The 16,369-nt window shown below is 41.4% G+C and overlaps 1 protein-coding gene across 1 annotated transcript in view; it reads right to left on the bottom strand.

The window, feature by feature from the left end:
• Positions 1-8,799: 8,799 nt before the first annotated feature.
• The window catches only part of LOC134566023 (vomeronasal type-2 receptor 26-like), a 64,322-nt gene continuing 56,752 nt past the window's right edge, over positions 8,800-16,369 (bottom strand). Inside the window, exon 5 of the mRNA XM_063425737.1 lies at positions 8,800-9,722. Coding sequence (XP_063281807.1) covers positions 8,800-9,722 — 923 coding nt within the window. The remainder of the gene's footprint in view (positions 9,723-16,369) is intronic.

Genomic DNA, 16,369 nt, shown 5'->3' with positions numbered 1-16,369 from the left:
GTTTTATAGTATCTAATGTCAACAGATCGATAATCTGGTATGCTGCAATTAATTTGTTGAAGATAATTATTGCCTGCCTAATTTATCTTTCAGTCCTTTTTGTCCAGTTCTACTGGTACCAGAGGTGGAATAACAATAGTAGGTAAAATGGGTTTGTTAGGGCATAAGACTGTGGTTTAAGTCCGGCAAAGTGGTGACTGAACAATTCCATTTATAAGTGGCTCCAATCTGTCTGGATATTGAAATGTGCCAAGGCAGCGGCTGCCATGGCTGAGAAAGACTTATGGTAGTCATAAATTGTATACCCATCGTACTTGTGCCCCAGATCTACCAATTTGTGCATATAAAATTCCAGTTCCTCTCTACATTGGTGATAATCATATTATGTGTCTAAAAACCCAAAAGCTAGGACAAATTCTGGTATTGACAGTTTTTTGCTTAATCTGGGGTCTCTGGCTTTTAGTACTACTGATAGGTCTCTGTAACTGTAAGTTTTGTTTTCAAAAAGGTCTTGTGACGCTATTAACAAAGAAATAAGGTTAATGTCTTTCCCTTCCAAAATGTCCTTCCTAATGTTGGGTGGTACTAAGTGTGCTGGTGTGATGATATGTGTCTTGGGGACCTGTGAAGTTTGTGCAACAGTAACATTACCCTGAGTAGTGGTTTGGTCAGTGCTCGATAAGACAGATATCTGGTAGACATGTTCAATTTGTTTAATTCCGAATGCAAATTCAGACGAATTTCGGCAATTCGGACGTTCGGATTCTGAATTTCTGAAGTGCCGAAGTCCTGATTTTCGGAAGTACCGAACCGAATTGCCATAGTGCCGAATTTCAGAAGTGCCGAAGTGCTTCGGATTTCTGAAAAGTGGCAAAACAAGAGAGGGAGGGAAAATTATGCGAATGATAACAGGAATCTAACCCTACCCCTAACCCTAGATGTGTAAGTGGTTGTAGTGGTTAGGGTAAGGAGGGACCATGTTACCATGGTCACCGGCAACTCCGCTGCCCAGCCTACATGTAGCCAACAACACATTTGACTATAGAGAATGGACTAAGAGAGGGTGCACACATGTAAGAGACCTCCTAGAGGGGCACAACCCGAAACCATTCCCCATCCTCCAAGAAAAATTTCACCTGCCCCCCAGACTGATATTCCCATATCTACAACTTAAATCAATGCTAGGGGCCCAAAGACCCACAGAGCAAGGGGTGTGCACGCTCACATGGTTAGAGACTACGTGCATTAACCAAAAGCAGAGGAAAGGGATCATATCTATGTGCTACTCGCTCCTGAATGTGGGTACCCCAGTACATCTAGACAGATTCAGTGAGGCATGGCAGATGGATCTGGGGAAACGATTTGATGAAACCCAATGGGCAAAAGCTGTAACTGCATACAAGGGGAAGACATCGTGCACAACGCACCTAGAATTAATGAGGAAAGTGTATTATAGATGGTATATGGTGCCAGCCAGACTGGCAAAAATATACCCGGGAACATCAGCACAGTGCTGGAGATGCAGGGTGACAGAGGGCACGATGTACCACATATGGTGGACGTGCGAGGTGATCCATCCCTATTGGGAGATGGTAGAGTGCATAATTAAAGAGACGGTAGACGCCAACACCACACTGACCCCAGCATTGTGCCTCCTATTTATGAACTTGGACCAGTTTAAAGGAACTGGGGCAATACTGGTCTTCCACATACTAAAAGCAGCCCTGACGCTCATAGCTAGAGAATGGAAAACCATAACAGCACAGACAAAAAGAGTACTGTCAAAGCAAATCTCCACTAACTTACACTATGAAAAGGTAGCGAGGAAAACCTATGGCAACAGCCCAAGATTTGAGGAAGCACAAGTTAGCTGGGAAGCCACACATGCCCCCACGGGACAGGAGGATAGCGAATAGCCCTAAAACCATGGATTCGACCCCCGAAGGAGACTTTGTAAGACAAGGGGGTATAACCCCAGGTGTACAAGAGGGAGCCCATGGGATATGGACAGAGAGGACAGACAGAGGACATTTAGCAGAACAAGAGTACTGAGCAGATAACACCAAAACAATAAGGGAACAGAACCGGTAGGCGTAGGAACACGCGGATCTCGCTAAGCCACCCCCCCCCCCCTTCTTCCCCCCCCATTCCACCAGCTATTCCAACCCTTCCCTCACCGGGATACTAGAGGGGAGACACAAAGGGCTTAGAACTTGGGAAAACTTGAGGAGAACACATATTGGGAAGCATATACTGTACTCGATACAAAGCAGTTAGAGTCAAATCGGTCAGAGACCATAATGGTACGCGTACAGGGGTTGAGAGCAAGACAGGTCCAGAACCCATAGATAGATGGCAAGCCCAGGTCTAACACTATGGATACAATGTCATTGAACTTTTACTGTACCATGTAACAACGAATATACTGTATGATGGAAAATGTGATGTACTGCCCTACCCCCCTATTTCTCTTCTGTATCCCATGTCTTCATTTCTTGGAAAATAAAAATTGTCAAATTGGAAAAAAAAAGTTCTCTTTATTTTTAAATGAATATAAATAAAACACAAAAAAAGGTCCTACATGTTTCGTCCAACCTAGGACTTCCTCAGGTTCCAAAGTAAATAAATAAAGACAAAGTAACACATTAAAAAACAATATAAAACCTCAAATATCCCCAAAAGGGGAATAGCAGCATCTACTTTTTGGGGATATTTGAGGTTTTAAATTGTATTTTGATTTGTTACTGTATCTTTATGTATTTCCAGCTTTGCAGTGTTCTGATTTGTTTTAATTGTATAACACTATGCAATCATTTTCTTTTGCAGATCAACATCTGAATTCTCTTTATATTCTGCATTGTGTCTATTTTGTAAGGGGATATCCATTGGGGAAGGCTGTATATTGCATTACAAGACAAGTGTTTTCTCCACACCTAACACCGAGCTTCGGCTTGTGGGTTATATGTATATACACATTTTTTTATTTTTATTTGTCAGGGAATTATTTCAGAATTACAGCCATATGTCTCAAAATTATCATTTTACATTTTAGCTGCAATTTGCAAACCTTGATTTATTCTTTGTCTGTGTATTCTTTCATCATTACAGCCATATGTGTTAACATTATCATTTAGTATCCAGAAGATGTAATCTGATATGACTATTTTCTGTGATCTGTATTCTCTTGTGTGTCATTCCAACTGTAAGCTTGTTTGCAGGGGCGGACTGACACCTCACAGGGCCCTCGGGCAGTGGGTGATCAAGGGCCCGCCCTCCTGGTCCTGGTCCAAGGTTTTCTGGTTCCCTGCTATTCTTCTCCCCCTTCTTTCTGGTGCTTTTACACATATATTATGTGTAGGCTGCCCAGCACACAGAATGGATGTGTGAGAGCCACACAGCCCTGACTCCCACATCCCCGAGTGCCCCCCAAAATGGCCAGATTAACTTTTCAGGGGTTAATCCAACACTGTTTTTAGATGGAGTAACCCTTGCTGGCGTGCCTCCCCAGCAATTAAAATAAAGCAAATTTAATACACACTTCCACTACTTTTGCTTTGGACATCACAAGCAGCATCCCCCACATGTACAACCTTAAAACTAGCCACATGTGTTTGGAGTCTACTTGTGGGGTTGCGTGCGGGGATGTGGTTAGTGATGTGTTCCTGTATGTTAAAGTGTTGTGTTAGATTAATCCTTTCTCTTGTTTTACCTGTTGTACAGCGCTGCAGAATATGTTGGCGCTTTATAAGAGATTGTAAAAGTTGTGTGTGTGGAGGCTGTGTGCAGTATTGCAATGGTGGGTATGCTGTTTGTGATGTGTATGTGAAGGGAGGCTGCATGTCATTTTGTATGTTTGGGGATGCTGCTTGTGGTGTGTCTATACAGTGAGGCTCCTTGTGGGTTTTTGCATGTGTGAATGGGGCTATTTTCAGTGCATTATGTGAGTAGAGAGGGCTGGCTGTATTGCAGTGTGTGTGGGATAGAATCTGTAGTAGGCATCTGGTGGTTACTGGGGCTGTAGTGTGTGCATGTTTGGATAATAGAGGTTCTACTGTGTATAAGTTGGATAGTGGCTGTAGTGTGTGTGTGTAGGGGGATAAATGCTGAAATAGGTGCAGGGAGGCACAGAGGCTGTGGTGGGCAATGTGAGGCGCGGGGACTGAGGTGGGCGCAGGGAGGCACAGGGACTGAAGTGGGGGTGGGGCTGGACAGAGTATGAGGTGGGACATAGATGTTGTGGTGAGCTCAGGAAGGGACATAATGGCTGTGGTGGGTACTGAAAGGGATAGGAGCTATGGTAGTTGGAGGTGGCATAAGGGATGTGGTGGGAGCATAGGGGCTTGGGTGGAAACATGGATAGGTAGATCCTGGGGTGAGTGTTGGGAGGAATGGTGGCTGAGGTGAGTGCAGGGGGGGGGGGGTGAGGTGGGTGCAGGAGCAGCTGTGGTGGATGCAGACGGGGCTGAGGTGGGTGCAGGGGAAGCTGTTGTTGGTGCAGGGACACAGGAGGCTAAGGTGGGTAAAGGGAGAGCTGAGGTGGGTGCAGGGGGAGATGTGGTGGGTGCGGATAGACAAGGGGCTGTTGTGGGCACAGGATGGGACATAGAGGCTGTAGTGGGCACAGGGAGGGACATAGTAGCTGTGGTGGGTACTGGAAGGCATAGGAGCTATGGTAGGTGGAGGTGGCATAGGGGCTGTGGTTGGTGCATAGGGGATTAGGTGGGTACAGGGATAGGTAGATCCTGGGGTAAGTGCAAAGAGGAATGGTAGCTGAGGTAGGTGCACGGGAACTGAGGCAAGTGCAGGGGGAGCTGTGGTTAGTACAGGGGGGCTGAGGTGGGTGCAGGTGGAGCTGTGGTTAGTACAGGGGGGTCGAGGTGGGTACAGGGAGAAAGGGGGCTGAGGTGGGTGCAAGGGGAGATGTGGTGTGTGGAGGAGGAGCTTAGGTGGGTATTGGGGGCTGAGGTGGTTACTGGGGGCTGAGGTGGGTACAGGGGGGCTGAGGTGGGAGCAGAGGTGGGTACTGGGGGCTGAGGTGGGAACGGAAGTAGGTACTGGGGGCTAAGGTGGGTAAAGGAGGTTGAGATGGGTAATGAGGGGTAGAGGTGGGAGCAGAGATGGATACTGGGGGCTGAGGTGGGTACAGGGGGGCTGAGGTAGGAGCAGAGGTGGGTACTGGGGGCTGATGTGGGTACTGGGGGGGCTGATGTGGGTACTGGGGGGGCTGATGTGGGTACTGGGGGGGCTGATGTGGGTACTGGGGGGGCTGATGTGGATACTGGGGGGGCTGATGTGGGTACAGATGGGGTGGATGTGGGTACAGGGGGGGCTGATTTGGGTACTGGGGGGGCTGATTTGGGTACTGGGAGGGGCTGATTTGGGTACTGGGGGGCTGATTTGGGTACAGGGGGGGGGCTGATTTGGGTACAGGGGGGGGCTGATTTGGGTACAACGGGGGCTGATTTGGGTATAGGGGGGCTGATTTGGGTACTGGGGGGGCTGATTTGGGTACTGGGAGGGGCTGATTTGGGTACTGGGAGGGGCTGATTTGGGTACTGGGGGGGCTGATTTGGGTACGGGGGGGCTGATTTGGGTACAGGGGGGGCTGATTTGGGTACTGGGGGGGCTGATTTGGGTACTGGGGGGGCTGATTTGGGTACTGGGAGGGGCTGATTTGGGTACTGGGAGGGGCTGATTTGGGTACTGGGAGGGGCTGATTTGGGTACTGGGAGGGGCTGATTTGGGTACTGGGAGGGGCTGATTTGGGTACTGGGAGGGGCTGATTTGGGTACTGGGAGGGGCTGATTTGGGTACTGGGAGGGGCTGATTTGGGTACTGGGGGGGGCTGATTTGGGTACTGGGGGGGCTGATATGGGTACGGGGGAGGGGGCTGATATGGGTACAGGGGGAGGGGGCTGATGTCGGTACAGGGAGACAGGGGGGTGCTGACCTGAATTAAAATTATAAGAAGCTTACCTGTGCTGTATGCCAGGCTGCTCCAGCTCCTTATCGTCCAGTGCTCTTCAGGCAGGGCAGGAAGTGATGTCACTTCCTGGCCCCGCCTCTTCCTCCTCACACACACAGCACCGCGCAGCTGGAGACCTGGCAGCAAGAACTGAATACTCACTGCCAGGTCTCCCTGAGAGAGGGGAAACGGGTGAGGGAGGAAGGGGGTTAACTACAGAGTGATATGCTGCAGGGGTCCTATATCACTGGAATAACGGAGGAATCATGTTTTCTGGCTGAGGAGATCTCTGATCTCCACAGCCAGAGCATGACTGTGCTGCCGGGCCCCTGACTGCCTCGGGCCCTCGGTCCATAACCGATCTGCCCGACCTGTCAGTCCGCCCCTGCTTGTTTGTGTTCATAATGTCTTAGTTTGTTGACCAATATGATTAGGCAAATTATCAAATTACTCCCTTTGGTTGTAAAATCTGTTAGAAAGGAATATTTGGAACCTTGGGTAATTTGAGACTCTGTGACACACATCCTAATAACAAAGCTGATGAAACCGGCATTTTTCAACTGGGTAGAATTTGCATCAGTTGAAAAGCTGTATGTGAAATATGTGATAGGCATGCCATAGGAAAATAAAGCTAAAGTTTATAGTGAATAATAAACTGCTGGCACTTTCAACACTTAAATTATGTAAAAAAAATAGATGTTTTTATTTACTAGTCCCTTTTCTATTTGCATTCATGCTGAAGACATGCAGACACCCACTTTTTGGGTGGAAGAAGGTGAATGGTACGAAGGTTCATCTACTGTTAAGTGAGTGAAGGATGTTGGTGAAAAGCTAGGAGGGTAAAACATGAGAACCTTCAGTATTTGCTGTCAGACACTGCTCCACTATCATACAGATGTCTGTGAGTCTTGTTTAAATTACTGGATACCCAGTGCTATAGCACCTTACTGGAAGGTTTTTCAGTCATTGAGTATTTCTACTAAGAAATATTAACTGGGGCCTTTACTTGCTGTACACATAGTCTAGTGATGACATCCAGGCATTGTTTACAAATATTTATTTTTCTTTTTATATTTTCTTCTAATTTACTTACTTAATTTACTTTAAATTTTAAATGTATTATTCAATGAAAGTGAGCACCAAATGGACTAAATTAAGCTCTGTCTCTACACTCTTTTGTGTAATTTGAATTCATACAGTCCTTATGTCCCCTAATGCTATTTTAATGTATGTTTTTTTTCTTTTCTTTTCTTTTCTTTTTTTTTCTTTTTTCTTTTTTTTCTTCTTTTTTTCTCCCTCTCTTTTTCTTTTTTTTCTTTTTCTCATTTTCTTTCTTTTTCTTTCCCTTCTTTTAACTGCTGATTTCATATATTTTTGTTTTGTTTTGTCCTCAGCTTAGAAGCAATGTTGCATGATAATCTAATCAAAGTATCTTAGGTATCAGTAATTAATTTAAGTGATTAATACATGATATCTGATACCTGATATAATAGTATTTCTAGCTAATATTGAGAATATGTATTCCTTAAGCGATAGATGTAAGTTCACTATTTAGTTTTTCTTTGTGAATGTAGCATGCAGTTGCAAGCTGTTTTATTTTAAATTGACATTGTTTTTTTTTTCAAATTGACAATGTTGTTTTAATAAGGTGGCAGATCACCCTATTTAGCACTATATCACTTTAATAATTGTCACTTTCATAGTCACAGCACTTTACATAGTGACTGATTTTGCACTAACACCTCAACAGCAGTAAGCACTTTATTTTTATACATTGTTTCCCACACATTATCGCCCTATGACGCCCCTAGTTGTCTCTCCACTTATAAAATGTCCATTCACATAATATTTTACAGCAGCACTAGAATGTAAGATTACATATTTATGCCATATTCGATTTCCATAGCACGTTACTATGGTAACTATACACAACAATGTTATGCTAGGGCTAGATGCCGATCACAACACAGAGCACCTGGGGTGAGTTAATTTCCATTTTATTGTAACCTATATATATATATATATACTGTATTTTGTACATTGTCTGTATGATCCTGATGAAAGTCCTCAAGTAGGACTGAAACGTTGATCCTTTTAACAAGACTTATTAAAAGTTATATTTTATGGGAATCTGTGAGTGTAGCCTTCTATTACAGATATATATATATATATATATATATATATATATATATATATATATATATATATATATATATATATATATATATACACAAAAAATAGATATATTCATACTCACAAGTACATAAAGGCAGAGTTAAGTTTTGACATATTCAATTAATTCTTTACACATAATAATTTTTTTTTTTTTTTTTTTTTATAATTCTTTATTTTTGTTGTGCATGGTATAACAACAGGCTTGTTTAGCCACAATAGCAGTCACAAGCAGTAATGAATGAACAGGTAAAACATAACGTGGCATATGAGTGTACAGCACAATTTTAGTTTTGTAAGAGAAAAAACATAAGAAACAAGCTATTCCGGTACCTATGCCTATCTGGGTAGGCTGTTATATGAAATGCATTAGCTTAGGTACGCATTATGTATTTACATTGCGAGGTCGTGGCAGAGGGTAGCCTAAGGTGACGGTATTATGCATGTTAACAAAATTTGGCTCAGGCTTAAAAGAGAAAATAAATAAAATAAAAATAAATAACTATTGAACTATGCTGGTAACCATCCCGGATTGACACATAATATTTTATAGAGCTATATCCAATATAATGTACATAGAAAACCTGTGGGGATTGGGTCCAGAGAATGTTTTACCACCAGAGATCTTACTTAAATATTAAACTAGAAACATAAAATTTGTTTTAATTCTGGGCCCTAATTTTATTTATATTCCCAAATAAATGGAATTTTGTATTTATTTCAGGTCTGAATATAATATTGAAACATTTTGGAAAAAATATGCATGCTAAAAGTCCAGCACTTGAGGCAAATATGGCAAATATCTCTACAGCCACCATGTATTTCCCTTTGGTGCTCAGATAGGCTGGGATCATTGCAATCCAAACACTGCAGAACACCAGCATGCTGAAAGTGATGTACTTGGCTTCATTAAAACTGTCCGGTAATGTCCTGGCTAAAAAAGCTATTATGAAACTAACAGCTGCCAGGATTCCCATATAACCCAGGACTGAGTAGAAGGCAATAACTGAACCTTCATTACACTGAACAATGATCGTTCCTTGATGAGAATGTGTGTCAAGTTCCATAAAGGGGGGTGAAATAGCCAACCATATTACATTAATTATAACTTGAACAGCAGAACAGCAGAATACAAAACAGTTGGAGACTTTTAAACTAACAAAGCTTTTCCAGACACTGCCAGGTTGAGTGGCTTTAAAAACAATATAGATAGTTATAGTTTTGCCCAAAATGCAAGAGATTGCTATTGAGAAGAGGGTTCCAAAAGCAGTTTGACGCAGCATGCAGGTTATTTCCACAGGTCGACCGAGGAACAGAAACACACAGAGAAAGCTCAGCATGATGGACACCAGGAGGACAAAGCTGAGCTTCTTGTTATTGGCTTTTACAATAGGCGTGTCTTGATACCAAATAAAAATGACTAATATCATAAATGTTATAAGGAAACACAAGATTGAGAGAGAGGACAAAATGATGGCAATAGTATCATTTCTGTAGGCTAGAAATTCTTCCAGTTTTGGAATACACCGATCTTTCCTCTCATTGGGCCATTCAGCGTTTAGACATTTCTCACAGTTTTCACTATCTGTAAAATAGTAAATAAAATATTATTTGTATGTGAATAAATATAGATTTATAAAACCTATTTAACCCCTTCGTTACCAAGCAATTGCAAATACGCCACCTCCAGGATACTAGTAATTTGGATGTCCTTGGAAATCATATTTAAATGTTTTATTGTTTCAGTATGGATAGCACGTTATTAGATGGACACAAAAACTAACATTTTAGTTGGACAGAAACACTTTATAAAATCATGTACCTAATAATGAAGTTTCAGACAAGGAAACAGTGTTGTAAATAAATATATAAGTATATTGTCACATTGCCATGATGTTGCCCATACCATAACACTATGGTGCCAAGATGTTACCCATAACAAAGCAGTAATACATGCATATACATACATACATCCCAGACACACTCACTGATACTACCAGAAATACAAACACACAAAGATTCAGTGCCACACACAGGCTCACATTCTCAGGCCCACACAAATTCACAATGTCAGAGATAGATACACACTCACACAGAATCCAAAATACACTGTCAGACATATGCACATATATACGCAGATATACACATTCACAGTCACACACGCAGTATTAGAATAGTTCACACACATTTACTCTGGTGGTGTAGTGTTTTGTAAGTCCTGACAGAAGCCGTCAGACAGGCCCCCAAGCACATGCTGCTTCCCTGCTTTTTTCTGATGTAAAGTGCACCTTGATATAGTTATGGAGTAGGGACATAAGTGTGTCTGGTGGCTTCTGTAGGATCTACAGCACACTATCTCTAACACTGCGTAAGGTGTATTAGGCTAATCCATCCTCCGATTGCCTTCTTCACCTGGAGCATGCCCAGCAGCTCACAGCAAATGAGATATGCCACCCCACTCAACCACAGCCTAATTAGCTAACCACAAAAATGATAGGCTTCTCAGTGTTTAGTGAGATAAACATATATCCACCTTTTGAATACAAACTCCCTGTTCCATCCACTGCATGGGAGCAACATACTGGTTATGTGATACATTATTGTATCAGTATTGATCTTTTCTTAGGCTACTCTTCATATATATATATATATATATATATATATTTGTGGTCAGGAAAAAAAAGCTGAGTAAATATTAAAATTATTATATACAAAAGTCGGTTGTCATGTGCCTGTAAATAAAGAGGGCAAATAGGAATTTAATAATGCAACACTTTAATACGTTTCTAATCATAATACCATACGAGTGGTTATTTAGTGTGCTCTTACCTAGCTAACTCTTTAAACCCATGTCTTAATTATTTTTCAGGTTCGGGTATGTATCAGTTGTATGACGCCGATTAACATTGCCTCAGTCTTTTAATAATGTGTACTCATACATTTTGGCTAGATGCTTCTGTTGCAGCACCTATGCAGAATAAATGGCCAATAAAAGCCGTGGGATTGCAATCAATTTTATTACATATTACATCAATTTTGAAGTAGTTAAAGGGTTACCATGTACTTTAAGAAGAGGAGCATTTTTAAATGACCAGTCAGTGATAAACAAAACTGGTCAAGTAATTGTACAGGACACCATTTGTATCCTGCGGGGTATAACTGTATGTCAATAGGTGGTCCCATTTTATTTGTTTTGGATTGTCGTAGGGTTAGTGTGTAGTGGTCTCCTTTTTTGTTTAGACCTGCAATTTGCAACATGTTGGAAGTATCTTTGATTTTGTCTATTGTGAACTCGTTTGGTCATAAAAACCCATAAGATATATTGCTGTTTTAGTTGTTATGTTTGTTTGTGTTTCAAAATATTTGGTATCCAACAGGTCTGAATGTTTCTCCGTCTATAGGCTGACGTTTTGTGTTAAATCCGTCTTTATTGAGATTCACAGTTTGAACAGTTTTCCCACGCAGGTGAGGAATTGCATACATAGCAAACAGTATGGAAAACAACATTGAATTTAGTTCCCTGCTCAAGTTTGTCAGGACTTTTTTTTCTTTCCTTTCCTTTCTTTTGATCTTTCTTTTCTTACTCCCCCCTCTCTTTCCCTTTCCCATTCCCTTCCTTTTCTCTGTTCTCCATTGTGTAACATAGAAACAATACTGGTGGTTTTGAGGAGATACAAAAACATGCAGGTGGTATAACAGTGGAATACGATAGAAGTTAGATTCAGCATGTGTATTAATGACCGAAAAAGGTTTGTGTGGCACTGAGATTGTCAGGCATTTAGTATACGGCCCACCTCTCTGGTTTTGAGGAGTGATATAGAATATATTCTGGGTCTTTAGGTAAGGTAATTTTGCTGCAGTCGGGAGCTATCGTAAATTGGGTAGATACCTGCATTGCAGGGGTGTGGAGGAAACAAAAACAGAGCGGGTAGAGGGGAAGGAAGAAAGAAGAAGAGGGTAGGTACTGCGTCAAAGCCAGCATGGGCACCGCCCCCGCCCCAGGTTCTCCACCTCTTCCTACCAGCCCTTGAGTAGGGTGACATTTTGTAGGTTTGGGGCCTTCTAACTGTTGAATACCTTTTAGAATGATCTTTATTGGATGTGAAGAGAAACTGTTTATGGCTGGTATATGTGTTTATTACAGGATGTTGTGCTCCTGTTAGATAACGTTTTATAGAATTTTATGTGCATGTTTCAGGTTGAGGTGGCAAAAGAAGGTGACTGCCACCATAGTATCTAATGTCAACAGATCGATAATCTGGTATGCTGCAATTAATTTGTTGAAGATAATTATTGCTCGAGTGGATGAGCATATGGTGTTCTCTATTAGAGTAGCTTGTGCTAGTGTTTTCACATGAGCCATGAGAAGTGCGAGTCCAGGATGAGGTCCTGAAATAACAGTGGTTTGTTTGGTACTTTCTCTGCTGTGGGATGAGATTGAAAGAAAACCTGTAAGTTGTAATGAGACAGAGCGAAAACTGCGGTATTATGGTTGCCTGGGATGTGAACAAGGATCAGGTAAAAGTGTTAATGAAGATGACCTACCCTTATTTATTATTTCACAGGCAGCTGTATTGTCTGTGTAACACTTTACTGATGTCCCCTTCCATAATTGCCCCTAGACTTGTGCTGCTGCCACAACGGGATACATTTCAAAAAGTGCAGAGGTTTTGTTGAAAGATGGTAGTCTTAACGTCTCTTTTGGCTGAATATCTCTGAATATGGATGCAACTTCTTATAGTCTTTGTTGAGCTCTGATACCTATTGAACAGTCGTGCAACAACCTGCAGGCACTGAAACTGCAGCCACCTGCATTGAAATTATTCTATATCTGTGCTTTACCTAAAACACTATTGGCCTACCTAATTTTATCTTTCAGTCTTTTTTGTCCAGTTCTACTGGTACCAGAGGTGGAATAACAATAGTAGGTAAAATGGGTTTGTTAGGGCATAAGACTGTGGTTTAAGTCCGGCAAAGTGGTGACTGAACAATTACATTTATAAGTGGCTCCAATCTGTCTGGATATTGAAATGTGCCAAGGCAGCGGATGCCATGGCTGAGAAAGACTTATGGTAGTCATAAATTGTATACCCATCGTACTTGTGCCCCAGATCTACCAATTTGTGCATATAAAATTCCAGTTCCTCTCTACATTGGTGATAATCATATTATGTGTCTAAAAACCCAAAAGCTAGGACAAATTCTGGTATTGACAGTTTTTTGCTTAATCTGGGGTCTCTGGCTTTTAGTACTACTGATAGGTCTCTGTAACTGTAAGTTTTGTTTTCAAAAAGGTCTTGTGACGCTATTAACAAAGAAATAAGGTTAATGTCTTTCCCTTCCAAAATGTCCTTCCTAATGTTGGGTGGTACTAAGTGTGCTGGTGTGATGATATGTGTCTTGGGGACCTGTGAAGTTTGTGCAACAGTAACATTACCCTGAGTAGTGGTTTGGCCAGTGCTCGATAAGACAGATATCTGGTAGACATGTTCAATTTGTTTCATTCCGAATGCAAATTCAGACGAATTTCGGCAATTCGGACGTTCGGATTCTGAATTTCTGAAGTGCCGAAGTCCTGAATTTCGGAAGTACCGAACCGAATTGCCGAAGTGCCGAAGTGCTTCGGATTTCTGAAAAGTGGCAAAACAAGAGAGGGAGGGAAAATTATGCGAATGATGACAGGAATCTAACCCTACCCCTAACCCTAGATGTGTAAGTGTTTGTAGTGGTTAGGGTAAGGGGTTAGTGTGTAAGATTAGGGGTTAGGTTTAGGGGTTAGGGGTACAGTTAGGGAATTGCCGAAGTCCTGAATTGCTGAAGTGCGCAAGTTCCGAATTGCCAAAGTCTCGAATTTCAGAAGTGCTAAAGTGTCAAATTGCCGTAGTCCTGAATTTCGTAAGTGCCAAACCAAACCAAATTGTTTGTCCATGCACATTGCATGTTAACTTATTTAATTGTGGTGTAGCTTTCCTTCGTGAAGCTATTTGATTGATGATGAAAATAGGTATAGAGAAACATAACTTACGGATGTGTATCTGTGTAGAATAGATCACGTTATTCTGAAAGAATATAAAGAAATACGAGCGTACTTAGGTGTAGAACACAAACTTAAAAAACTAAATATATATATATTAGAAATGTCATACCTTTATTAAACCGTAATAATCATTGATGCTTCACAAATGAAGAAAACCAAATAGCCCATAATTGCATTTCTACAGTAATCCCACTGTGAGGAACTGACTCTGCTGGGTTTCGAACCCTGGTTTACATGCTGCTAAACCTCTTCCTTACCACTACACCAGCCTGCCTTTTGCAAATGTACCTGAGATCTGGTAACCTTGACTCTATAAGCATTGGTATCAGTGACAAGTCTCTTCAGCTGTGTCTGGTCATGTGTCTGGTTCTTGGCCTATAAAAGCCACTTCCTGTATCTGTACCTTTGCCAGATTATTGTGGTTCCTGTACTCTCTAATCAAGCTTGTTCCTGTTTCTCCTACCTGTTGCTGATTTTGGACCGTTTTTGACTTTGCTGCTTCTCCTTCCCACTGACCTCGGCTTGCCTCACTACGATTATCATCTCTCTGTTCCAGTCTCCCATCTCTGCTTAAGACCAGAAGGCCACTCAAGGCTCAGGGGCTCAACCACCTGGGTAACGAGTGGCTACCTCTGGCAGAAAACATTGCTGATCTGGCTACTGGACTCCAAAACTTTGTAACATCAATATCATTACACCCACATACATATAGCACAAGCAAACATTGCAGTATAACAGTTCAGTTTTTCAATTGAATGTATTCAGTCCCCCGCAGTCTCCTCCTGAGGCACGGACACATACATACACCACACACAAAAAGTCACCCACATACATCATCACGCACCACACAATATCACCTTATGGATAGGCACTCCTATACACACAGTCACCCCACCAGTCTAACACAACACAGCCTCGCCAAAAATACTTCAGACATAGCAAAACTACAAGCAGACTCCCCATATACACAACGAAGACACAGACATATGCTCGTAGAAAAACAAACATACACTGATGCTCACTGCCTGTCATGCTTCCAATCAGCTCAGATAGACTTAAACTGAGGTGAACTTTAGGTTCTTTTTTTGGAATCTTAGTTTTGTCTTGAAAAACAATAAGAATAGCAGGAATTAAGGGGAAGTGAAATAATAAAGATAAAGGGAGAAAGTAGAACATATAGATGGAATTACATTGCAAGATAATAGAAAACAAGAGTTAGGCAATATGCACTAGGCAGGATTTTAGGAAAATGATGGGAACAGAACCTATAAGTGAAATTATAGGCAGAAGTAGATGGAGAACCTATGAACGAAATTATAGGTAGATGGTATAAGGAGAACCTATAAGTGAAATTATAGGCAGTTAGTAGATGGATAACCTATAAGTGAAAATATAGGTAAGAATGAAGACAGATAACAGAATTCAAGAGTTAGGCAATATGCCCTAGACAGGTTATAAAGTAACAGGATAATTTAGAAGTGATATTACAGGAATATAAAGAGAAGGAAAACCTGTAAAAAAAATTATGAGTTACAGGTAATGAAAATACAACTAGTCAATACAATAGTACAATAGGGAATCTTATCTATAGAAATAGCTGGTCTAGATCAATCCTCGTAATACCCCTGCTTGGAGGTCATTTAGTCAGCCCTTGAAATTATGGGTAATTATGTTAAGGAATACATTCAGAGGGGATTGCAATCTGATGTAGGTGAGAATGTGTGTTGTTCTCCTTGTTTTATAGGAGAATGTATATGTATTGGTTTTGTGGGGAATGCTGAGACTGGGACAAGGAGTAAATAACTAGGATATAACTCTGAAGTGCATTTCTATGAATATACAGGGTTTAAATACACTATTTAAAAGAAAACTTTTATATGAATTACTCGGAAAGGACCGTATAGACATAACAATGATTCAAGAAACTCACTGGAAAAGGGAGGAGGAGATCAGATGAAAATATGAGTGGTATGAGGTAGCTGCACACATGTCTCTTGAGAGAGTAAAAAAAGAGGAGTGGCCATTATTTTTTCAAAAAAGCTTAATAAAGAGACAATCTATTCCGAGGTAGATAAAGAAGGTAGATATCAGATTTTAGTATGTAATATATACTCAGTTAATTATACTTTTGTAAATCTGTATCTCCCCAATGTTTTACCAACCAAGTACTTAAATAAGATAATGGAAAGGGTGGA

This window comes from Pelobates fuscus, chromosome 6 (genome assembly GCF_036172605.1).
Source record: "Pelobates fuscus isolate aPelFus1 chromosome 6, aPelFus1.pri, whole genome shotgun sequence".
Taxonomy (NCBI): Eukaryota; Metazoa; Chordata; class Amphibia; order Anura; family Pelobatidae; genus Pelobates; species Pelobates fuscus.
Note: the sequence above shows the minus strand (reverse complement) of the source record. Positions and strands in the feature narration are given on the sequence as shown.